General features: G+C 53.9%; 6 protein-coding genes across 6 annotated transcripts; 3 read left to right on the forward strand and 3 right to left on the reverse strand.

Moving 5' to 3' along the window:
- Nucleotides 1–302: 302 nt before the first annotated feature.
- BBA_00177 (CAP-Gly domain-containing protein) lies at nt 303–2288 on the reverse strand (the record flags this gene model as incomplete). The annotated part of the gene is made up of 3 exons (XM_008595274.1): nt 303–313; nt 357–1789; nt 1846–2288. 3 exons carry the CDS (start codon nt 2286–2288, stop codon nt 303–305), a joined length of 1887 nt encoding a protein of 628 aa, XP_008593496.1.
- A 1016-nt stretch (nt 2289–3304) lies between these two features.
- On the reverse strand, nt 3305–6728 carry BBA_00178 (valyl-tRNA synthetase; the record flags this gene model as incomplete). Its single annotated transcript, XM_008595275.1, has 5 exons — nt 3305–3711; nt 3768–4793; nt 4856–6508; nt 6559–6642; nt 6698–6728. The coding sequence occupies 5 exons, from the start codon at nt 6726–6728 to the stop codon at nt 3305–3307; spliced, it is 3201 nt and encodes a 1066-aa protein (XP_008593497.1).
- Nucleotides 6729–7364: 636 nt separating this feature from the next.
- On the forward strand, nt 7365–8773 carry BBA_00179 (uncharacterized protein; the record flags this gene model as incomplete). The annotated part of the gene is made up of 2 exons (XM_008595276.1): nt 7365–8244; nt 8301–8773. The coding sequence occupies 2 exons, from the start codon at nt 7365–7367 to the stop codon at nt 8771–8773; spliced, it is 1353 nt and encodes a 450-aa protein (XP_008593498.1).
- A 176-nt stretch (nt 8774–8949) lies between these two features.
- BBA_00180 (DEAD/DEAH box helicase) lies at nt 8950–12320 on the reverse strand (the record flags this gene model as incomplete). Its single annotated transcript, XM_008595277.1, has 12 exons — nt 8950–8984; nt 9036–9141; nt 9190–9274; nt 9331–9435; nt 9482–9709; nt 9758–10201; nt 10251–10478; nt 10537–10640; nt 10687–11199; nt 11246–11428; nt 11485–11750; nt 11819–12320. 12 exons carry the CDS (start codon nt 12318–12320, stop codon nt 8950–8952), a joined length of 2799 nt encoding a protein of 932 aa, XP_008593499.1.
- Nucleotides 12321–17294: 4974 nt separating this feature from the next.
- BBA_00181 (BAH/PHD-containing protein) lies at nt 17295–23939 on the forward strand (the record flags this gene model as incomplete). Its single annotated transcript, XM_008595278.1, has 4 exons — nt 17295–17727; nt 17891–18628; nt 18756–19239; nt 20264–23939. The coding sequence occupies 4 exons, from the start codon at nt 17295–17297 to the stop codon at nt 23937–23939; spliced, it is 5331 nt and encodes a 1776-aa protein (XP_008593500.1).
- A 582-nt stretch (nt 23940–24521) lies between these two features.
- Nucleotides 24522–24860, forward strand: BBA_00182 (uncharacterized protein; the record flags this gene model as incomplete). Its single annotated transcript, XM_008595279.1, has 1 exon — nt 24522–24860. The coding sequence occupies one exon, from the start codon at nt 24522–24524 to the stop codon at nt 24858–24860; it is 339 nt and encodes a 112-aa protein (XP_008593501.1).
- Between the last annotated feature and the right edge of the window lie 427 nt (nt 24861–25287).

The raw sequence follows: 25287 nt of genomic DNA on the forward strand, positions 1-25287 counted from the left end.
ATCGTCGCGACCGTTGGTATACTGCAAAGCGGGCGGTGCCTTGAGCGTTTCACGATTCCCGGCCGTGTCGGCGCCTGTGTCTGCATGAGAGGCGCTCTTGACGCCTTCCGGACCAAACATGTTTGTGCATGTGAGAATGTCATGACCGCTCGTCTCGCAAATTTCGCACCACAGAGCGCTAGTCTCAGAGGAAAAGGAGTCACTCTCGGGCATGGTATCCAACGTGTTCCCCCGACGGTGCGATGTGGTTTCGGGAGAACGTGGCTCCGCGCGTACTGGAATGACAGTATCGCGAGAGTCTCTTAGAGAAGATCTGTGGTTTTGGGAGCTGTTTTGCCCTTGATCTGCACCGATACCGCGGCGTAGATGCTCGATTTCTTGCTCCAGCTCCTCTTGCCTGCTATCCTTCTTGTCAAGGAGCGCCTGTAGTTCTGCAACGCGACGCTCCAAATGATCGTGACCCGCTCCATTGGTTGTAGAAGTGGCCTGGACATTGAACGAATCGCGCAGCGTTGAATTGTGCTCATCTTGGCCAGGAACTGAATCGCGGCTGAGCGAATGGATGATAGCCTTGAGACCGCGAATCTCATCCTCCTTTTGTTCCAGCTCTTTCGTCATGGCAAAATCGCCGCCGCTAACAGTCTGCCCATCTGGCGAGCCGGATTTGCTCCGTTGGCGACGCAGTTCGGATCTGGTCCTCTCAACTTCTCCTCGTAAAAACTCAGCCTCGCCTCTGGCTTCGGCTTCTCCACGGCGCGCATCTTCGAGTCCCTCCTCCAATTCTTGTACTAGTTCTTCTAGTTGCTTAAGTTGATTGGCAACAGAATCAACATCGACGTTCCTTGACTCGAGCTCTCGGATGTCGGCCATAAGCTCCTCCATGCGCTTTTCATACACACGCTCCGTCTCTGTGCTGGCAAGTTCCAAAGTATCAATTGTGCTTCGAAAATCGGCGCGGTGAGAATCGAACTCTGCCGTGAGCATAGCAATCTTTTCCGTCTTTTCGCGCAGCATAAGGCGCAGCTGTGCAGAATCTTTGTCGTCCATACTATTCCTCGCGTGCCTGGGACCGTCTGATTGATCGATTAGGGACTGCAGCTCAACCAAGCTGCTCTCCATTTCAGCAAGGGTACTAGCTTGATCTTTCAACTGATTGTCCCGATCTTCCAGCTGAGCTTTTAGACGCTCAATCTCCTCTTCGTTGGCATTGTTTGCGCGTGAACCCGGTCGTCGCAGATTAAAGGCCGAGGCCGAGGTGGAAAGTGCGGGCTGTCTCGCAGGCTTTTGTGGTAGAGGCGCGGGATCATCGTCAAAATCCATGACGCCGCCCCCACCCATAGCAGAAGTGCTGCGCTGGCCCAGGTTTAGGCTCTGATCGAGCCGGCCGAATTTTTTGTTTGGATCGCCGGCAGTACCCCTGACACTCTGAGCAAACCGATTGACCGGGCTGGCTTGTCTTGCGGCTTTAGACGGCGACGGTATAGAGGGTCGTGGTCCCGGAGTCATTTGAGTTCGACGGAGGGGCGATTCGGGACGCGGAAGGGACATTCGAGGGCGCTGCTTGAGCTGCGGGCTGGCCGCTCTGGCACCTGGCCCAATTGAGGCGCTCAGTTTAGGCAAGGCCGGCATTGGCGGTGTATACCCCGAGCTTTGGCCAGGAGCTCTTCGATTAGCAGCCGGGGTTGGCGTCGCTGGATAGGCTGCATGGCTAGGTGACTCGCGACGGATAGCTTTTGTGACAGGAACGAAGATGCCAGAGCCTGGCACACTGGTGTTGAAGTAGGAGATGCTGCAGAGCCGCCATGTTAGCCAGCGGCAGTAGAAGTCAGGCTGGGGCATACTCACCCATCGACATCGCCATTGTTTTTACCTCGGGCGGCAAACTCGCGGTTTAGCTCGATGCCGACGAATTGGCCCTTTTTCCCTTGGACGGAACCGACGAAGCGAACGGTGCCCTTAAGGCCGCCAGGAACCTCGACGCTGTCGCCGACGACGACATCGTCAGGGGCGGCAGGCCTGCCGGGGGTGGCGGGGATCATGTTGGAAACGGCAAGGACAGAGTCTATCGCGTAAGTTTCGCTGACATCGGGAATACTGGCGAGGGTGCTGGATGTGAGAGCGGCAAGCGACGTCTTACGCGACAAGGCAGCCGACAGCCTGGAATGAGCGGTAAATGCGGCGTTGAGATTGGGTGTAGAAGCGGAGGGGGCGACAGGCCTGCGCAGGGCGCGACCAAAAGACTTGCGGGTACGGAGGGTGGTGGAAGTTGAAGTAGTTGTTGTGGCCATGATGCCCCTGCTTGGGCGGTTTTGGCCCCCCCAAAGAAGAACTGGGTGCTAGCAGGATGGTTCAAAACCGCTCCCCGCCGAGGATGGCTTGAGTCGCTTGAATTGATCCAGCCAGTGGCTGCAAACGTTTTAACGTTCCAGCGCGCCGCGCCCAGTGCGATTAGCTGCTACCTGGAAATTTCTGTTAGCAGGGTTGCAGGGCTGGTTGTTGCTGCGACAGGCCAAACCACCCGCTGAAAATTTGCCACAACACGGTCAGATGGTCGGCCAAGAGGAGGGGAGGGGGAGGGAGGGGCGGCACTGGAGGGGCTAACCTTGTTCGTGGAAGGTACTTACCCAGGTAGGGCAATTATTGGGCGTCGCAATGTAGATGAATGTAGTTCGATCGCTTTCAGCTGAATTGCAAATGCCGAGTAAGAAATCAAACATAAAGAATGCTGGCAAAAAGACTATGCAGATGGAAATGTAGACTGACGAAAAAGAAAAAGAGAGAGTTTGAGCTGCGCGGGAAAAGAGAAGAGATGAATGGAGGAAGAACCAGAGAGAAAACAAAGCAAACAGCTGGGAAGAAGGGCCTGTGTGCCTGGCTCCCAGCTTCCAAGACGCTGGGTAGAGCTGGGCGCTGACCGTAATGGACGGTTATCATAAGCTTATGCGATTGCGCGTCCAATCAACTTTGTAGATTGCCGTCTGAATTTGAGACAAAGAAACTGTCTGGGAAGTCTTTTGGGTCAGTCGTCACCCGCTGTGCCACCTGCACATCGCGTTGCTGCAGCACTTGCAGCAAAACAAACAAACACTCACCCGACACCGGAGCAAAACGCAGAGGCACAAAATAATTAGAAATGTACCAAAGACAAAAACTCATGAACAAGTCTTTTAGCCAACATGAACAACCACATGTCTCGTGAGCATAACTAAATAGTCTCTTCTATCAAATTTGCATCATTCAAGACATAATCAGATATCATAACACTTGACCAATCCTCCAAATTTTGTCTTCTTCGCTAGCCGATCTACTCCAGCTTTAGCTGCACAAACTGCATAATCGTCGCCTCAAAGCTGGCCAGCTCCTGCTTAGCGTCGGCCAGCTTCTTTTCGTCAGCATCACGAACAGCCTCAGAGGCCTTTTGCAGGTAGACCGGGTCGGCGAGGAGCTTCTCCTGGCGCTGAATACTCTGCGTGGCCTTGTCGCGGCGCTTCTGGGCCTTGGCAATCTCAGCGTCCATGTCAACACGGCCCTTGACTTGCAAAAAGACCGTCGCTGCGGTCGACACAGGGTAGGCGACACAGCCTGCGGGACGGGGAGCGTTGGCACCAATCATCTTGATCTTGTTGACGGCCTTGCCTGCCAGTGATGTGATAGAAAGGAGCTCCTTGGTGCACGTCTCCTCGGCGGCGTCGGTGAAGGTTTGAATGATGACTAGGGAGCGACGTTAGCTTGGGCCGGGATATAGCGGCTTGATCAACGAGACTTACCATCTGCGTTCTCCTTGATGGCATATTCGGACGTCAGCGAGCGCGCGGCCTTGACGCAGTCTAAAACGAGCTCATAGGCAGTCTCTGACTGCGGGTCGTCCAGTGTCGCGCTGTAGACGGGGTACTTGGCAATCATAATGGACTTCGTCTCGTCGCTGGGGCGGCGCGGCATTCTCTGCCACATTTCCTCGCTGATAAAGGGCATGAATGGGTGAATCATGGTGAGAGCGGCTTCGAGAGCTGTGTAGAGCGTCTGGATGGCCGAGTCGCGCTCCTCAGGTGTGCCGTCGCGGATAATAGACTTGGAATTCTCGATGTAGACGTCGCAAAGCTCGCTGTACCAGTACTTGTAGACGATTGCCGTCGACTTGGAGAACTCTCGGTCCGCAATAGCGACGTTGACCTCCTTGGCGGCCTGGTTCATCTTGTGCAGGATCCAGCGCTCAGCCAGAGTCTTTCCGGAAACTGCACCGTGTTTCGAGGGGACAAAATCCGCGGGAAGGCTGCCGAGGACGTACTTGGTGGCCTGGAAGATCTTGTTGCAGAACTTGCGGTACCCATAAATGGAGCGAATCTCCAAGTTGATATCGCTACCGCCGGTGGTGGCGTTGATCATTGTGAAGCGAAGGGCGTCAGCGCCGCACTGAGGAATGCCGTCGGGGAAAGACGTCTTTTGATACTTGGTTGCTCTCTCAACCTCGGTCGGGTGTAGATTACCAAGCGCAAGCTTGTCGTGCAACGTCTGCAGAGGGATGCCGGAAATTACATCGAGAGGATCAATGACATTGCCCAGACTCTTGGACATTTTGCGGCCCTCAGAATCGCGGACTAGACTGTGGCAGAAGACTTCCTCAAAGGGAATCTTGCCGGTCAGTTTCAAGCTCAGCATAATCATGCGAGCAATCCAGAAGAACAGGATATCCCAGCCAGTCTCGAGAATGGTGGTGGGGAAGAGCTTCTCGAGGTCGTGTGTCTTCTTAGGCCAGCCCAGAGTGCTAAAAGGCCACAGCCCAGAGGAAAACCAGGCTATTTCGAAGTTAGCGACTACACTTAAACATCAACGAAGAAAACGAGGAAAAGAAACTTACTGTCCAAAACATCCTCGTCCTGCTCGAGAGTAAACTTCTTGCCAGGGAGCTTGGCGCTGGCCTTTGCCTCAGCCTCCTGCTTGGTGCGCCCAGAGAACCAGAGCTCCTCCTCGGATAAGTCAGAGCCACCCTCAACCTTGGCAAAGTAGACGGGGCATCTGTGCCCCCACCAAAGCTGTCTGGAGATGCACCAGTCTTGGATGTCTTCCATCCAGCGGTAGTAGGCCTTCTCAGCGCTCTCTGGACGGATCTTGATCTCCCCATTCTTGACGACCTTCGCAGCCTCGGAAGCCATATCCTTCATCTTGACCCACCACTGGGGCTTCATGAGAGGCTCAATGACATCCTTGGACTTGCTGCACATGGGTACCTTCATAGCGTTGTCCTTTTTGTCGACGTACAGACCCTTTTCCTTGAGGGCCTCTTGTATGCTATAGCGAACGTCGAAGCGCTTCTGTCCTTTGAAAGGTCCAGCATTCTCGTTCATCAGGCCGTCGTCGTTGAGAATGTTGATAAACTCGAGCTTATGGCGCTGTCCGAGGGCGAAGTCGTTGGCGTCGTGAGCGGGAGTGAGCTTCACGGCACCAGTACCGAAATCCATCTCGACATATTCGTCGGCGACAATGGGTAGCTTGCGATTGGGAATAAATGGGTGGACAGCGTTCTTTCCGATGAGGTGAGTGTAGCGAGTGTCTTTAGGGTGGACAGCGATGCCAGTATCACCAAGCATAGTCTCAATACGGGTAGTAGCAACCTCAACAGTTTCGTCGGAGCCCTCAATAGGGTATTTGAAGTGGACAATGACACCGAACTCAACCTTCTTGTCGTAGCCGGGAACTTCCAGCAGAGTGCGGCCAGTCAGCTCCTTATTGTCGACCTCGAGGTTGGAAAGAGCAGTGTTGAGCCTTGTGCACCAGTTGACAAGTCTGTTGGCTCTGTAAATGATGCCCTCTTCATGAAGACGGACAAAATTTTCCACAACGGCGGCATAGCGGCTCTCGTCCATGGTAAAGGCCTCGCGAGACCAGTCGAAGGAGCCACCCAGTCGGGTGAGGGCCTTGTTGATGCGCTGGTGGTAGTCCTCCTTCCACTCCCAAACAGTCTCGATGAACTTTTCTCTGCCTAGATCATGGCGGGTCTGTTGCTTGCGGCGCCACAGCATGTTCTCGACGACGGATTGCGTAGAGATGCCGGCGTGGTCAGTGCCGGGAAGCCACAGTGTCGTCTTGCCGTGCATGCGGCTCCAGCGGATCATCATGTCTTGTAGGGAGTCGGTTAGAGCGTGGCCCATGTGCAAGGCACCAGTAACATTGGGCGGAGGGTGGACAATGACGAAGCTTCCCTCGTCCTTGACATCGCCATTAGGCTTGAATTCGGGCTTGAAGAAGCCCTCCTTCTCCCACCAGGTATACCACGCCGACTCGACGGCAATGGGATCGTAAGCCTTGAAGTTCGGGTCCTCGAATGATCGAATGCGCTTCTTCTCGCCGGGTGGTGTATCTTCGACGTAAGGAGGGACCTCGGGTTCATCAGCCTTTTCCTTCTTGGCCTTCTTCTCCTTGTTAGCAGCAGCATTGGCGGCTTGGAGAGCAGCCTTGGCCTTTTTCGCTTCGAGCTTGGCAGCTTTTTCGGCCTTTTGGCGTTCCTTTTCTACTATAGTGATATCAGCAACATGTGATCCTCACCTAAAGATTCTGACTTACACTCTTTCTCAGTCTTGACTTTCGGGGCCTCGCTACCCGGCGCTTTAGCAGATGAGGCTTGCGCTGGGACAGAAGCGCCCTCAGCTGCAACAATGGACGCTTAGCAGACTCCAAATAGGTTCCAAAGAGCCAAGCATACCAATGTTAGGGTGCCCAGCGTTGGCAGCCATGATTGCACGTGTGGTAGTCAAGGGTCGTCGTGGGGAAACCGATCGCACACGAAGTGCTCGAACAGCGAGTCTAAACGTCGTCCTGAAGAATTATGTTGAAGCCCTACAAAAAATGGGCTTCAGAATGTGATTTCAAAATAACTCAGGCGAGCTTGCGTCTGACTCAACAGTAAGCCTGCTTGTTGCGAAATCGCTGTTTCGGTTACAAATTTGAGTCACCACATGAGCTGAGGTGGGATGAGGGGAGGGGCATTTTTTTGGTGGCTAGAGCTTGCGCCACAGGTCTGCGCCACATCAACGTCTCTAGCTACAGAAACCAGGAACTACGGCTCTCTTCGTTTCCTGTGACATTGGACCAACAGCCGGATTCGAACAAGAGTTCTTCGAGGCTGTGACACTAGGTCATCAAGGAATGTATGGGATAATTCGTGGGCGCAGCGCGTTATGGCTGGCGCGGCGCCCCCTAGCCAAGCGCCTATTCTCAAGTGAAACGAGAACAGATCAAATGCAGTTTACCTATGCAATTACAAACACCTCTAGAGTGAGTACCGAAAAGTCGAACATAATTGATCAATGACCTGCAGGCAAATTACTTATTCTACATGTTCAATATTTTAGGATGCTATTTCATCGATGATGGACGACATTGCCTCCAAGTCTCTGTCAGCAAATTCTTCCGGCCACGACGCCGCCGTCGTACTTGCCACCCCAGAATTTGCTAAGAGTTTTGAGAATGTCGGTTTCATGGAGAGTCTGGCCTCCCTCCTCGCCGGCAGCGGCCGCCCAGATAAGTTCCACATCCTAGGTGCTATTGTGGACAACATCGCGCCACAGCTGGGCAGCTACAATATCTCGCCAGGGATATCGGTTCTGAGGGGACATCTCGACCATATGTTGCCGCATCTGTGGCAGCCCGAGCCCCCGCGGTCATCAGAAGATAAGGATGCATTATCAGCGCTGTCATTTTCGCTAGGTGTGCCAAAAGTCACCCTGCCGCTGGCAAGGACTACTTTTCAGAACAACAGAACCTCAACGCTCCTAGCCTCGACTTTTGATCTCTCTGGAAATGGCTCTAGAATGGAGAACCAGTTGGAGCGCTACACGCAGGAGGTTTTCGTCTCAGACAGTGAACTACCGCAGAAGATGGGAGATTTGGGGATGTGGGCGCCGTTGGTGCCCGTGACGCCGCCCCGTCTGGTAGCAGCGAGCTTTGGTAACATTGTCCGTGGTGTTGAAATCGACGGCCAGGTGATTCCGGCCTCAACGGAGCTAGAGGACGCCGTCAATGCATTTTACGGCAAGCGTGGCAACAGCGCTGTCAACACAGGGCCTGTAGGCATCTGGGCACTCATCACTCCCAAGAGCGACTCTGCGGACGCTGCAACGTCATGGCTCAACGGCAGTCCGACATCGCTGTCGGTTGATACGAGTGAGTCTAGCATGCAAAACCTCGTGAGAAAAACGGCAAAGTATCTGCACAAATCGCACCAGCGCGGCGCGAAATTGCTCCAAGTCTGTAAGTCCAACCGAGTTTACCCTGGGCCTTGACAAAATTCACTGACGAGAACGTAGTGAGTGGTGGCGGAGGTTGGGGTGCGAAAAAGGGCCTGCTCTCTCTTGACCCCCAACGAACACATTTTTCCCTTTCTGAAGAGGAAGAGATGCACCGCTTCACGCAGTCGATGAGCGAATCGACGTTTGCGCCGACCGGCTGCACAATTCAGTTTCTTATGGCGCTCGATGATGTGCCTGACATGCCCGAGTACCTGCCCCCGAGTATCGTGTTTGGCGTCCCCGGCACGCACCAGAAATCGTCAACTCGGCCGGAGAAGCTTTTCATGGGCGGCCACTTTGGCGCGCTGTCAAGCAAGGGTATCTTTGTCACAGCACCCAACGAGCGCAATGGGATGGACCTTCCAGACGAGAGGAAGCTGTCGGTACCAAATTCAAGGCTCTTCACAGCGGATGACATTGATGAGCAGATGGGCGGCTTTGGCAAGATGCCGACGTTTGCGGAGGCGGGTCTCATGGCGCTGCTGCTGTAGAGATGGAAGGCGATACTGTATATTATGCATAATTGTACGATAGATGGCCGCACTCTAGTTGCGATGCGTAACATCCGCAAGTAGGAGCTTGTGATAGAATGTTTTGGCTGTAGGATAGACGGCCGATGAATCGAGCAAATCTGTCTAGGTCCTTAGGGTATTTTGCCTGCCACTCCTCATTCCAGTTCCATTTCTGCTTGCATTTGTATACCTGTACTCGTCAGCTTTGTTCACTGATAGAAATCCGCCTCTCTAGACTCACTCCATAATCTGTTGGCGGAAGCAGATATGATATTGGCCTTGGCCAGCAGCTTGTCCTCGTACTTGGCAATGTCTAGACCCTTGACTCGTATCTTGCTAGGATTTGCCTCCATGGATGGTCAGCAACAGTTGATCACGGCGCGGTGCATACAAACCTGTTTCAATATAGGCACAAGCTCTTTAGGATCAGCATTGGCAATGGTGCCCACGGTGCGGAACCCATTTTCCCAGAAAACACGCCTGTTGATGGGTTAGTGTCTGAGCAGGCAAATAAGTGTGCATGATCGACAACGTACGCCGTGCGGCTCTTGATAAATGGTATCTTTGCGAGACTAAGTAGCTCGGTTCGAGCGCCTGCCAGGAGGCGATCGGAAAAGTGATCTAGGGCGGCTGCCATAAGACTACCAGATATTAGCACGGGCTGCTGAGACACGTCGTAATACATACCCCCAGTCCATAAACTGGCAAAACTTGATCACGCCGGCAGCGAATCCATGGCAGGTTTGCGACAGTGTTTGCACAGAGCCTCGCGGTGCGTCATACTTGCGTGCGACAATGTGGACCGGCATTTCATTGCACAAATCACGAAGTTGAAGTGCAAGATAGAAGCGTTTATATACGCGGGACATTTCCTTTTCTTCCGGTGTGTTTTTGGGCACCGGGACGCCTTGCGCACTGTACAACATTAGCGTCCGTGAACCAGGGATTATGTTGTCGACGTACAACTTGAGTATAGCAGTCGGCTTTATTGCCAGGAACCGTAGAACGCGCAGTCCGCTGTCATCAAGAAGCTGTAGCTCATTGCGAAACACCTGCCAATTGACCGTGATACCTAGATCCTGCACTGGCGTAAAGACATAGAGAATGTGTAGCTCGCCGTCCATGACAAAGGCCCGTAGCGCCTTGACGAGCTCGCGGTGCACAAATATGCCGTCGTCCGGGTCAATTGCGGACGCCACAATGGCCCTTCCAAGCTGCGTGGGCGCGTAGTTACCAAAGGCGTCCGACTCGATGAGCTCTAGACCCTCGAGGTCCTTCAAGCTAGCCTTTAGATCGTCATCGACTCTGGAGAGGTCTTGGGTGAGAGCTAGAAGAGATTTTGCAAAGTAGAAGCGAATAGAGTCATAGCTAGTAGCCAAGCGTACAGCAATTACTTCCAAGACAGCACTGCAATAGTCAGTATATGCAGTTTACTTGTACGGTTTGGGAAGCATACCGCTGAACGCGGCGATTCTCCGACGTCAAACAGCTCATAACTTTGGGTAGCTCCGCCTTGATCAGCTGCACGACAGGTTCCAAGTCGGCCTCGCGGCAGCACAGGTACGTCTCACCAATGGGTGACTTGCCTTGGCGACCAGCGCGCCCTCGCATCTGCCGTAGCATGGCTGGCCCCACAAAGTCACGGCCCATCCTGGCATTGTGCAAAATGACACGTCGTGCTGGCCTGCAAACAATTAGCAGCCCTTTGGGATTTGGGGTGTTGAGGTGAGTAAGTTGCTCACAGGTTGATGCCGGCAGCAAGGCTGCAGGTGGCGACACAGACTAGCAAGGTACCAGAGTCGTATGCAGCCGCTATCAGGTCTCTTTCTTCGGCGGTTATGCCAGCCTTTCAATTAGCATTACTTGTGTACAAGATTGGGCATAGGGCTTACATCTAGAGGAAAATTAGCAAGGCAAGGGATAAAGTCAGAGGATGACATACGATGAAATGCAACACCAAACAACACCGTCTCCTCCAATATGTGGTCAAGGCCGGTTGGTAAACTTCGAAGTTCATCTAGCAAGTCAATTCGTTTCTCTAATATTGTTTCGTGAATCTCAGAAATGTCTGGCATCACTCGGCTGATGCATCGTGCCACCGACTCGGTCATGCCGCGACTGCCCGCAAATACGAGGACACCATAGCCCGCAGATGCAGTTTCATGTGCAAGTGTGACGACGGCGTTCAGGACAGGGTCGGACAGCTCTTTGTGCGAAGAAGGAGCAATCGTTCGAATAGCCTTGACAACACCATTCTGGAGCTGGCTGATGGTGTCGGGGAGACCAAGCGGGTTATCGGCAGCAAATACGGCGCCGTTACAAACGAGGTGCTCCTCAATAGGAACAGGTCTGTATCGTGTCTCAAAAGAGTGTGCGTTGAGCCATTTGGCCATTAGGTCCATGTTCTACCTGGTGTCAGTGAGGAGCTGGCACAGGTACACGTCATCTTACGGGAATGGTGGCACTCATGCCAACTATTTGAACAGTGTGTTCTAGGCTAAGCAATTTTGTAGCAATGAGTTCCAAGGTGTAGCCTCGGTGTTCGTCGTCAACCATGTGCAATTCGTCCAGTACTACGGCCTGGAGTTTGGCAACGGAGCAGTCTTCGATGGCTGTATTGATAAGCATGTTGGCCTATCACATTATAATTAGCTGTGGTTAGGGTGACTTAACATGCCATCAGCCAATACCTTTTCCAGTGTGCAGACGCCAATCTCAAAATCATCCCAGGTGGCCCTGACTTTGCCGCCACCAAAGAAGCCAACCACCCGCAAGCCATCCTGAGCAGGCCGAGAACTGAAAGGGGCGTGCGGGTCTTTTTCAGCGGCCGGCGAATATTTGAGGCCTTCAACAAGCTGGCGCAGCCATCGCACCTTTTCCTGGACGAGAGCCACGTAGGGAAGGACAAGTAGGGCCTTGGATTCGCGCGAGTGGAGGATACGCTTCAACATAAGCACTGGCCAGGTACAATAATCAGCAGCCGTTTGTTTCAATGAGGGTACTAATGGAATGGAATCCACTGACAGTCGGCGACTAAGGATTTGCCACCACCAGTTGGAGCACAATAGACCAGGTTGCGCTCACCGGAGAGCAGTCCAGGACCTCTAAGACAGTTTCGCTGCCAGGGATAAATGTGATTAATGCCAAGTGCTGCAAAATTGGCTACGAGCTGCGTCGGCAGGTTGTAGACGGTATGCGACAAGTGCAGCTCGGGGTCTAGCGATGATGATGGAGTCGCAGCAAGTTTATGGCGTTGCGTATATTCGCCCTCGCCCAGGGACGGCGGCCCAAGTGTCGTAATGAGGCTCGGGGTTAGTTTGGATGGAGCATTCGGCAGAGCGATGGAGCGCTTGAAGATAACCGCCGGTTTGGCAGCTGATTGTGGGCCTCGGTCGTTTTCATTGTGAGCAGCGGTAGACAAGGAGCGCTTCTGGCCGATGATGGGAGGGCTGGCGTGTGTGTGCGAATGGTCCTTTTGGGCGAGTTGTAACGATGTGGTGTGCAGTAGGCCATTCATGCGCTGCATGACGCTCTGCTTCTATGTTTTCGCGTCCTGCCTTTTTTAATGACCAGTCCAAGAAACGAGTTGACAATGAATAGAGAGGGTGGAAATGCGCTGTCCATTGGGCCGCAGTGCCAGCTTGTGAATGCCAGGTGGGATGGCATTGGCGCCTCGCGGCATGTTCTACAGTGGGGTGTCAGTGGGGTGTAGGCAGGACGCGATGATACACGCGACCTGGGGAATGGCGAGACGGTCGCGTTATCACGTGCAGAGAGCGGTTTTAATTAAGCTCTTGGGTCATGGCTGAAGGAAGACATACGAACGATTGAGAAATGACTGCACAACATATTGATAATGGTTCTTTTGATTCGAGAATCTTTTGGCCTACCGAATTCTTCCAATCGTGGCTTTGCTGGCGACATTATGAGGCAGCGAAGGCCACATTGCCCGAGTGTCAAGTGATTGCGTATGTAGCTCAAACAGCTAATGTGTTGCCCGTGCGCTCTTATTATTTAAAGCAGCAAAGGAATTGCGGAGATATGAAGCGGTCGGCAGGCATCATTGCAACTCGTCCGCTCATGTACTTTGTTTCTGAAACTTCTCCCGACGTAGTGGCACGGCACGAAGTTACAACGCTGACACGTGCAGCTTCTGCATGTGGCTGAACAGTGAGGATTGGCAATGTTGCTTATGCAGTAAGTATCAATCGTCACCGGCTGCAATCACGGGCTGGCAACAGTACAAAGTTACATGTCGCTCACTCTCATGCAGGAGGATGAGGGTGCCTGGCAGGCGAACAAGGCGTTTGGCAGCAGCCATTCCCAATTTCTGACTTTGCCACACTGACAGCGATTACCCCCACGCCCCGTACCATGAACGGAACGGAGCTTGCGCCGCATATAAGCGATCTGCCTGGGGGACATGTTGTACTGACAATAGAATTGTTCTTGAACCACAGACGGCATTCGCTGTCAATTCCATTACCCGAGCATCTCACTTGTCCCCTAGATCCTTGGTGTAGTCGCTCGTTGGCTCCCACGCAACACTACGCCGTCCTCCAAACTGATCGTCGTCGTTTCCGGCTTCAGCTGACGCTAGGCACACGGGTACTTGAGATGGAATGCCAGAGTGTGCCACCATGGGATAAGCTGTGCGACTCGGGAAGGTGAGATGCCTCGGGCGGTTTTATGCCTTTGTTTCTTCCCCGAAGCGCAAGCAGGGGCCAAGCACGCTAAGAGTTGACAAGTTGAATGCTGCAAAACCTGTGTGCATAGCCCTTTGTCAAAGCCCGTTTCCAAGCACACTCCAAACAACATGTCGTGGTGTGGCTGCGCCAGTGGCGTTGGCTTAGCGACACATGTATTGCACAAAGTGCACAAGGGCTGCTAAATATCTGCATAGTTTGCCAGGCACAGCAAGACCTAGTGTGAAGAAAAGTCAGTGGGCATGTAGTCAAGGTAGAGTTTGTGCGTGGTGGACAAGCCTCTGACGCGAACTTCTAATAGGGAGGCGACTAAACCATAAAGTACCGTACAGCGTACCTACCCTGATTACGTGGTTTTTGGTTGCGTATCCTCGGTCGCTCAATCTGGACGCAAACACGGCTCGGTTCTGATGCGTCCTTTCACGGTGTTTAGAGAAGACGCGGCCTAGGCAGAGGCACACCTACAAACAATCCTGTAGAGACAGGAACTGGCTGGTGGCCAAGACTGTAGCCATCGATGCCATGGTGGCAAGTTGTCAGCCACAGCGCGTGCATCACCCAAGCGACCAGAAGCGATGGTAATGGCTCTGAAAATAAGCAACGACACGCTCAAAATAAATAGGCACTGGCAAGTGTGCTGCCCGGCTTGGAGAGCTATTTACCTTGTTGACATGGGAAGCGGCGGGAGACAGCTGGGGCGCCGCCAGCGCGTTGGGCAAATGACTGCTGATAGAATCTTCATGACCCCTGTAGCCGACGCCGTTAGACTTGAGATGGAATGTTTTTTCTCAAAAGGCGGCATCATTTTCGGCAGGCGGAACTAGGACTTTATCAAAACACTATGCAGAACATTTGAATCAAGTACCGAACGGCGCCGCTTAGCAGCCGGAGCACAGAGTGCGTAAAATGCACCGTGTCTCAGACTACCTTGTGTGATGTGGCGATAAACTGCCCCCCTTGAGGCACAAACGGATAAGGCGGGCCGTTGATGCGTGCCGATGGCATCGAGACCAGAAGCTCAGACAGTTAGTTCTATTAGGTTAGAAAAAGGAGACGTCTTGTATTTACAAGAGAAAAATTGACAAGAATCCTGCGACCCGGCCATTCAGCAGCCGCTGGACGAGGTGATTGTTGCCATGAGGTTGGCTCAAGAATGCGACAACGGGGCACGATTACCGAATCGTAGCCCTTTTGCGGGCCGGTAGGGGAGGGGAGGGGGGACGGGGGGGGCGTACATCCTATCATGAGACACGCACCCTGAACTTTTTTACAACGACGAGCGGGAGGGTTCTGCCTTCCCATGCTTGCCCATGGTCAAGAAGGCACTCAAGTCTGATGGTTGGAAAAATGCACAATCATTGGACATTCGGAGCGATAGGGTAGATGACTGGCTGAACCCCGGCCGGCTGGATTAACTCCCATCTCGCGGGCCAAGTCCATACACCCATGTCGTCATGTCCAAGCCCAATGAAAACGATGATGTTTTGTTCATTTTACAGGGCGTTGGCGCGCCAGACCTGCTTTGATGGACTGCTTTCCACTGAATGTAATCCCGTGCAGTACCTCGGATTCGTCTTACCGTCCCCCTCTACTGTCATAGGAATACCATAATTCCCTTTACAAAGTATTTACGTGGCTGTTGTCACGTCGTTGTGGGCGGGCGGGTCCTTTCTTGCCGGAAAAAAGCCTGCTCTCACCAGTGTATAGTACGCCTCGGCTTGGGCCTGGCGCCAACCTTGCTGCTGTAGAATTAGACGTACTTTTTTTGTGCCTAATAATGGTAAAAACAAACACGGGCTAAAAAAAAAGAGAAGGCGAATCTTAGAAGTTTAATGAGATTTCGGCCCTCCACACGCCCCAGGTTGAAGCACCGCACCCGCTGCTTCGTTGACCTGGGCTTCGCTGCTGGTGCTTTCAAATGGCACCGCCTCGTTATTCGGCAGCTTTGATCTGCTTTTATTTTTAAACCTTCTAGTGCTTTCTTTTTTCGCCGGTCTAGCGGCCCAGCCGCGCCAGCAGCCTCATGCTACGGCACACTTGAGGCTCTTGCACCAAGGCTGGCCATGCTAATGGCTGTTTTGCAAAACAACGTGTGAGCTTGAGGCCTCCCGGAAACCGACGTGGTGTAACCTCGCGTGCAGCTGTTTGTTTGAGTAAGATGACTAGAGGCGCAGGGAACGACGAGACATTATATCGTGAGGGTATCGTGTGCTGCCAAAAGCACGCAGCGTAACTGCAAAGCGTCTCGGTCACTAGAGATTTCTACTCGAAGAACGCCTGAGCACCTCGGCCGGCGCGGAAAGCTTGTAGGTCGATTGGTGGCCGAGCGCTCGTGGCGGGTGCTGTAAAAGCGAATATATTGGGTACGGGTCCATGGCTCGCTAGATGCATCATGTTGCCGCTGGCCTGATCAGTGCTATTTCTGCTCGTGGAGACTACAAGGCATACAAATTGTGCAGCACGGCGACGATATCGAATGCTTGTTCCTTGCCTTGCTACGGGACGGGACATGCATCTCAACCAGATGTGATGTTGTTTGTAGCCATGGTCGCAACAAGAGAAAATAATGCCCGTGCAACGTGGAGCGACTGACTGGGTTGTCTTGGGAAAACGGACAGGCAAGTTTACAGGACTATTGCTACCTGACTGTGGTGACGGCAAATGATCTGGAGAGGAATGGGTCGAGGGAAGAAGGGGTGGGAGGGCGAGCGAGGGAGGAGAGACGAGGCAACCAAGAGTGGCAGCGTATGGTGCAGAGCTAGCAAAGAGCGACAAACAAGTGTCACAGAGGCGGCTATTGGGCGACGGCAGCGACGGAGACGGTGGCGGCGACGGAAAACGGATTTTGGTGTGGAAAAAAACGATAATAATAATGGGATGATTGAGGGCAGATTGATGGGAGCGTAATTCGTACGGGAGCCAATATTGACAGCGAGCAAGGATGTTGAAAATGGAATGGGCGGCGGATGCAGGACGGGGCTGGAGATCAGGGCGCGTGTAAATAGGGAGGTAGGTAGGTGGGAAGTGACATGCAACGGACTGGAAAGGCCAATCGAGGAGGCATACGGACAGGGAAAATACAAAAGAAATAGAACAAGTAAAAGGCTGGACAGGCCGAGAATGACCTTGCAGAGAGAGGTGAGAGGTCTGGTCGGGTTGTTACGATGCCTCTTTCATTCGACTGAGTCTGACCCAGCGGGACCAGTGGGGCCTCTTGAGCAACACTTGGGCTCAAGGGTGTGCCAAGTCGATATAAAGTTGTTTATATCTAGGATCTGCGAGGGCTTGGTGAGGAAGACTAGGAGAACGGGGGTGGAGATGATAGTGGCAACTTCGGAGGTACATGGCAAGGGTTTTAGTTAGGTAGTGCGCCACCCCCCATGTCAAGGGTGGCGGCAGAGTGATTTTGTAACGAGCAGTTACAGGGGGTCATGCGCCTGTATCTGGATGGATAATCGGAAAAGTACAAAGACGATGGGTTGACTTGTGTGGTGATGCAGAGTACCTCGAGAACGGCTTGCAGCACATGCAGCATCGTCGACAGGCTCCGACAGGGCCAGACAGAAAAAGCCATCTAGTGCAAGTGTGCAACTTGTGCAAGGGACGCACGCACAGTAATTATTCAAGGAACTACGGAGTACGGAGTACGGGTAATAATAGAGGCAAAGGTAGGTGAGGTATCCGTACCTAGGTAGGCAAGCAGGCAGGCAGGCAGGCAGGTACTCAGTAAGGTACCTTGGGTTTAATAGGCAGGCACTCCAAGCCTCAAAGCACTTGTTGATCGAACCAAAGCCATGGAAGCCAAGCCTTGCCTCTCTGCCCCGTCTAGCCTGTCTGGCCTGTCTGGCCTTGTCCTGGCCCGTCTGGCGAGACCCAAGGGCCCGCCGACGCCGCCTCGGGGACGTTTCTTCTTGTTCGGCACCAGCAGGGAATCACATCCACGCCTTCTTCCACTTGTCCAAACCTTTTTCCTCTCTTTCATGATCCATCCCCCATCGCCAGATTTCGAATTCGCTCCCGCCCTTTCTCCCTCTGACCACTTCTCCAACCCGATTTTCTATTCTTTACCATCTACGCCTTACGCAAATTCACATCCACACCACGCCTCTCGCTTCTGGCCCTTCCTCCTCGTTCTTGGTACCTGGGGCATGCCATTCACACGACCTCTGCCTCATCTCATCGCGGCCGATACGCTCAATGCGTGCTGCCACCATGGCCCAGCAAACTGTGAGTTTTTCTCCCCTCTTGACTGCCCTACTTCTTCTCTCTTGTCCCCGATTTTCATACAGACCTCTCTTCTCCCTCCATTCCCGCCCATCGCTCTCTTATACCACACACGTCTCACTCAAAACCTGCAAACCTCACATCCCACGCCTCACCCGTGTCCCAGCCCCTGCCAGCGGCCCTCACCTTGACGTCGCGCACTTCCTCGCTTGCACACTAACTTTTACCCCCTCCGTCTTACAGGTTTCGCCATCATCAGATCCAGATTCCAAGATCAGCGCAGACGCCATGACCAACCCATCTGGTGCCGTCGCGGACAAGGACGCTGGCGCTGATGGCGCCGCGCCATATGGCACGCGCTCCCGCAATAGAAATGGCAACGCGCGGCCTAATTACGCCGAGGATAAGGATATTGAAATGGATAATTATGACTATTACGACAAGAATCAAGGCGAAATGCCTAAGAAATCATCACGCCTAGCCACCATCACCACCACAGCCGCCGCCGCCATGACTGGTGGCGAGACGTCAGGGCGCGTCGCGGCTGGAGGTCGCAAGCCTCTGACGGGCAGTGCGCCAGGCAGCGACGATTCCAAGGCCTCCGCATCGCAGGCTTATACCGATGCTAGCAACAGCAATGGACACGCATCCGGCGGCTCATCAGCATCGTCAGCACCAGCGTCGCGCAAGCGCAAGGCAGCCAACGGCCCAGCAGCACAGGTGGCCGCAGCGACGACGACAGGAGCGCAGTCAGCGCGACGTGTCGCCAGCTCCAACACCACATCACAAAACTCGACGCCAGCGGTTTGGCCAGATACCAACATGCTCAGTTTTGACAATTGCAAGGCGCGCCCTCAGAATGGGCGACTGGTGGCTGACGATGGCACAGTGCTGGAAGCGAATGGTAAGTCGCGGTGGCTCCACCCTGGTGCAATTTCACAACACCACGGCGGCATACGCTGTCATGTGTCATGGCGCCGCACGCGGGTGAAATAACCGTCAATGAGAGCAAAATACTGATAATTTAATAGATCATGTGTATCTGGTGTGCGAGCCGCCCGGCGAGCCATACTACTTGGGTCGCATCATGGAATTTCTGCACTCGCAAAACGACCCGGCGCGGCCGGTGGACGCGGTGCGCATTAACTGGTTTTACCGGCCCAAGGACATTGGACGCAAGGTTTCGGACACGCGACTGGTGATTGCGACTATGCATTCCGACATTAGCCCGCTGGCGGCGCTGCGTGGAAAATGTCAGATCCGGCACCGTGCGGAAATTGATCACTTCGACGAGTACCGCAAATCGCCCGACTGCTTCTGGTTTGAGAAGCTCTATGACCGGTACATTCAAAAACACTACGACCTGATTCCGACCAATCTCATTGTCAATGTGCCGGACAAGGTGAAAAAGGTGCTGGATGAGCGGTGGAAATTTGTCTTGGTTGAGCAGGGACGAGGCAAGGAGCTAACTAGCGCGGTTAAGTCGTGCAAGCGATGCACCGGGTATTGCGCAAGGTATGTCTCTTCTTTCCTTCAGTCTATGCTTCCTTTTCCCTCACCCGTCCTCAAATTTTTTTCTTTCATCCTTGATGCCCAGCCTGGAGCCGGCGTCTCTGTGCTTACCGAGTAACGCCTTGGCCGGGGGAACCAGATGGGACGTGGTGTGTGGGTGCTGCGGCGGATGCAGAGCTGCAGGCTTTAGCTGGGTGTGGATGTGTGTGGGTGGGTGTGGCGTGGCGTGGCAGTAGGTGGGCTTGGTGTGGCCCAGCCAAAGTGTGGCCCAGCATGCAGGTGCCAGCAAGCAAACAGTGGTGAGAGACGAGGCGAGGTGAGGCGGCGAGGTCGTCATGGGGGTGTGTTGGGCGTGTTTTATGGCGACAGACCAGACGCAATTGAATCGTCGCCACACACACGCGCCACATGCCTCCAAGCTGCACGCACACAGCAGAGCCTTCAGTCGTCAACCAGCCACCCGTCAGCAACACCAGCATCTGGTATCGCAGATGGGCAGATGCCTTGTTCTCGTCACTCCCGTTCACTTCTTCTTGTCCTTCTATTGGGCCCTGTTTTTTCTTCTCCCAATAATCCTCCTTCCCCTGCACGACTCCACCCTCGGCCCCTGGGCCAATCCCACCTCTTCCAAACCAACCAGCTGCAGCCCGGCTCACCCCAGTGGCTCGCGCTGGGCTCAGAGTCCCTTTCAGTGGCTCTCAGTCTCTCTCAGTGGCCGCCCCTGCCTGCCAGCGCTTCTCATTTGCCAGCCCCGAACCCACTTCCTCTTACCACCCCACCTGGCCACATACCAAGAACGGCAGCCGCCTGCACACCATGTCCACGCTACTGGAACATCTGCACGCACTACCAGATGCTTGCTTACACGACATCCCATCACCATCACTCATGCCTTCAATTTGACAGCTATACCAATTCGCCATCTTTGCCACTGAATATGTCATTACCTACCAATTGTCATACGTGCTCTTTCACTCCCAAAATTCTACGTTCTTCATTTACCATGACGTCCACTAACGCTACCAAGCAACGACTCCGTCGACTGCGCCGTTTGTCGCTTCACTTACCACATGAATTGTGTCCGCCCTCCTCTATTGAAAAAACCCTCTCGAGGCTTTGCTTGGTCATGTGCTGCTTGCAGTCGTGCCCAAGAACGCAAGCTCGAAAACCGTCACACCCTTCCCGACGGCGAAGATGACCAAGACTTTCTCGATGACGACGAAGAGGACGCCCAAGACCCCAACACAAACCGAACTACGCCCGACGATGACGATAAAGTCCACCATCAAGGCACGGCCGAGCAGATATATCACGCAAGCCTATGGCCCTATCGCTATCTCGGCCTCCACTGCAAGCCTGAGGATGCTCTCGACTACGACGACCGCATATACCCTCGCGCAAGCACCCGCATCGGTCCCAGAAATCAAGCCGCTGTACATCCCTGGCCAGGCCGTCCTGTTGAATATGTCAAACCTCCCGAGATCAAGCGCGGCAAGGGCGGAGCCAAGCTCAAGGATATTCAGGAGGAAAAGGCTATGCGTGGGAAGCGACCGAAATGGGTCCAAGATGAGCCACCCGGATATACCACTCGAGGCGAGGACTACGATGCCGATGATCCCAACTGCACTGCCACTCCGCTCTGGATCCCTCCAGCTGAAAAGGACGGCATTTCCACCAAGGAGGTTATTGCTTACATGGACAAAGCGAGAGACACGGCCAAGAGTCACGGTCTACCCGAGCATTGCACCAATCTACAAGACGTCGCCATCAAAGACCTCTTTCTCCAAGACTATGATTACGAAAAGGCTCTTGCTATGCTCGACAAGACACCTATTGCCGAGTTCAAGGAACCGCGACTGACTCCCGCCGAAGAAAAGCGCTGGGAAGAAGCCATTCTCAAGTACGGCTCTGAGCTGTACCTTGTCAAGAAACATGTCAAAACCATGACCGCCGGTCAGGTTACGCGCTACTACTACACCTGGAAAAAGTCGGAGCGCGGCAAGCAGATTTGCGGCAATTTCTCGGGTCGCAAGGGCAAGAAGCAGGCCAAAAGAGCCGAAGTTGTTGCCAACAAAATGGCTGATGATGTTGCCGACGAGGACGACGATTCTGCTTTCGATACCGCCAAGGCCACCGAAAAGAAGCGAAGTTTTGTCTGCCTGTTTTGCGAGACCACCAACTCCCGCCAATGGCGAAGAGCCCCCAACTCTATGCAGGGTTTGCTCGACGAGAATGGGGTTGCCAAGCTACCTCCCAAGGATAGAAACAATCAGCCAATCGTGGCGCTTTGTCGACGTTGCGCCGAAATGTGGCGCCGCTATGGCGTCCGATGGGAAGACATCGAGGAGGTGACCAAAAAGGTTACTCAAAATGGCAAGGCTTGGAAACGCAAGCAGGACGAGGAGCTTCTCAAGGAGCTTCAAGCTGCCCAGGAGCATGGCCTCATGACGCCCGATCGTGACTCAACTCCTCTAAGCGGCACCGCCAGTGCCAATGGCATAGAGCCTCCGAGGAAGCGTCTCAAGGTCCCCGTTGACAGAGATTTTGACCCCGCAAATTCTGACGGTGGCAGTACGTCTGGTACTGTCCTGACTAAGAAAAAGGACAAGGAGAGAACGAATGAGGCTACTCCCGCGCCCGAATTGCCTCAGGCCCGAACTTTGCCCTGTGCCGTTTGTAATGAGATGGAGCCTCTTGGCGACCAGCACGTTGCCTGCCGCGAGTGTCGCCTCACTGTGCACCGCAACTGCTATGGTATCATGGACAGCCGAGTCCAGGGCAAATGGCTCTGTGACATGTGCACCAACGACAAGAACCCGCAGGTCTCAATTCAGTATAAATGCGTCTTGTGTCCTGTCGAACATACCGAGCAAGAGTTTGTCGAACAACCAAAGCTGACCCATCACAAGAAGAAGATGTCGGACAAGGACCGTGAGCGCGAGAGGTTGGAAGTTCAACAAGCTCGTAAGGCTGCCGAGGTTTATCGAAAGCGTCAAGAAGAACTTAATCGGCCCGCCAACCCTCGAGAGCCATTGAAGCGCACGGCGGACAACAATTGGGTCCATGTTACCTGTGCCGTCTGGACTCCAGAGGTCAAGTTTGGCAATTCCAAGGCTATGGAGCCGTCGGAGGGCATTCCCTCGATACCAAAGCTGCGATACGACGAGGTTTGCCATGCATGCAACCGGGGCGGTAATGGAGCTTGTATTCCGTGCCATCACTGCCGCACGACATTTCATGTGGAATGCGCCCGACAGGCTGGTCATCTCCTCGCTTTCGACATTACTCCGGTCAAGAGCTCCCGGCGTGATCAGTTTAATATTGTGACAATCAATGGCGAAAGTGGCACCATGTCCGCCATGCTGTGGTGCAAGGATCATATTCCCACCAAGACCATTGCTCACAGGATGCATGAAATTGTCGGCGACAGCGGCCTCAATGCACTGCAGCTTTACGCGCAAAATTTCAAACAGGCTGATTTGACGCTCACGGGAACTGTACGAAAGGCAAACCTCCTGACCACGGCGGCTAAGGCTGGCGGCGCTGCATTTCCCGCGACTCGCAGAGTATCTTCAACGACGGCAGCAAACACGCCGCTGGCGATTGGGGTTGCCGGTGCAGCCAATGGTGATCACCCCAACCCAGCTATCAACGCTGCTGAGCCTGGCGAAAAGGTTTGCATCAGCTGTGGAGTTGATGTAACCCCTCGATGGTGGCCCATTGACACACATCAGGAAAGACAGCTCACCAATGGCCACTATGGAACGATTGGATCCGAGGCACAAAAGTTTGTTGAGCAGAGAAGGTTTCAGTGCCACAAGTGTAAGAAGCTCGCCAAGACGCCTCGAGCGCATGCCACGCCCGCAACTCTGTCCACATCAGACTCGCGGCCGCATCATCCGACGCAAGCTCCCATCTCAAAGCCCTCGCTGCGCAGTCCCCCCGCACCTCCGCCGCTCGTTCCTGAATATCGCGATCCTCGCTCTGTGAGCCAATGGCCACGCCCTCAATCTAGCCACCATCACGGGCATCCCGGTCCTCCCCCGCCTCTACCCCATCCGGTCCACGCGCCGACGATTCCGCAGTCGCATATGACAGGTGCCCGGCCGCCGCATTCATCCCCGCATGCATTTCCAGCGCCTCCACCGTCGTCACGGAGCAACCATTTCGATTGGCACCGCAGCTCGCCCACGAGCCATCACTCACCACCGGCGCGTCACTTGAATGGCGGCCCGCCCTCTATACACAGCGTACCACCACCTCCACCAATCTCGTCGCTGAGACCGCCGCCAATGTCTGGTCCGCCTCCACCAGTTGGCATGAACCACCGGCACTCGCCTTCAAGCATGTACTCGAGCAGCTTGCCGCCTTCGCCGCGTAGCTTACGAGGACCGCCACCTCCACCTCCACCCCCAGCGTATGTGCCGCCGTACCACGGACACGGAGGACACCCATCGCACTCGCCTCCTCGCAATCCGAATGGCGGTCCGCCTCTACCACCTCCGCGGGACTCTTTTGCCCACGGACTTCATCCGCAGCGATCCCAGTACCACTCGTCGGTACATGTGAGTACCTCCGGACCTCCTCCGGGCCCTCTCAGCGCAATGCCACCCCACCCGTCTCGGGATTCCATGCCACCACGATCTGACGCGCGCCCAGGCGGTGCTAGCGCAAACCCATCGCTCAAAAACTTGCTGTCTTAGCAAGACCGACCACGTTGCGGTCCCAAAAAACTTTTGTCAGCAAGCCTTTTGGTCCTGCTTGTATAACTTGTTGGTTCGTAAAAGAGGGCAAATTCTCGATGTGCTCAGCAGTCTCTAAAGAGATTGCATGGCACTTTCTTTTTGTTATTGGGCACGTGGAAGAACAACTGGGTAATTTTTCTTTTACAATGGAGTTGAGTTTTGCGCATTTCTTTTAAGCACATGTTTCTTTTTAATCAGGCGCGCACATTGGATTTGGATGATCGAGGCTTTACTGGTTGGCAGAAAGAGGAGCAAAGAGTCGCCTCTCCAGAAGTGGGAGCAGGAGCGATTAGATATTATAGAAGTGGCGACGTATTTGAAACACGAATAGAGATGGGTTGAAAGTTAATCAATGCTCGAGTAGCTTTATTCCGTCGGAAGCGGCTGCCCTGCTTCAGTGCAGAGTGTTGGTGCAGTAGTTCCTGCTCGCCGAGATAAAGTCAACAAGACTCTCCCAATAGGGGCTCCAAAGTTTTGACCTCTGGTCTACATATCGTCCAACGTCTTTTTCAGCCAAATTTTCTTCCGATATTTATTAACATGATGCAAAGATTTGTCGCCGACCTGTGGGGAATCGGAACGCCAAGCACCAGCCCTGTCCCCTCGGCTGACTGGTCGGCCAGCGAAGTCAAGCGACATGTCGCAGATGTCCTCGTCACCAAGTTCTGCCGGACTGCCGACGATGCGAGAGAGATTGCGGCGCATTGGGGATCAGGCACTGGCCGGGAACTCTTAACTGCGAGCGCGGAACGCTTGCAGTCGCTGTTTGGCGTGGACGTGGGCGACTGCCTGTTCAAGATGCTGAGGAGCGAGAGCTGCGCGCTCCAGCCATGCCTCAAGCCAGCCGGCGCGTGGGCCGCCGTCGAGGGAGCGGCATAGTTTATACGTCCCCAGATTCCGAGCCCTTTGTTTTCGTTTTGCTACGCGACGGTGACCAACTTTTGGCTCATTGTTGCGGTTCTCCGTTGCTTGTCCCCACGGTTTCAGGGCGATCCTAATGGTAGGTTCCCCTCATGATTGTTGTGCGCGATGTAAAAAGTTTTTTCTCGTTACAGGCTGATCTGACCGACCGGGGGGGGTTATTTAGTATTGATGATGAGAACGCTCCACGAAACTATCACGAATCATGTCATATGCCTGTTTCTGTTTGGCCCGGGCATCAACAATTTTTGCTTGCTCTCTTTGCTGTACTCGATCTTTACGGTCCTACTTGGCCAGACAATACACCGGCTGGCGATACGTTACTTGTAGTTGTGGCGCCTATATCTGCGAAAAAAAAGAATGCTTTGATGAACCGGAGAGCAAT

This window comes from Beauveria bassiana (assembly GCF_000280675.1).
Source record: "Beauveria bassiana ARSEF 2860 unplaced genomic scaffold BBA_S00001, whole genome shotgun sequence".
Taxonomy (NCBI): domain Eukaryota; kingdom Fungi; phylum Ascomycota; class Sordariomycetes; order Hypocreales; family Cordycipitaceae; genus Beauveria; species Beauveria bassiana.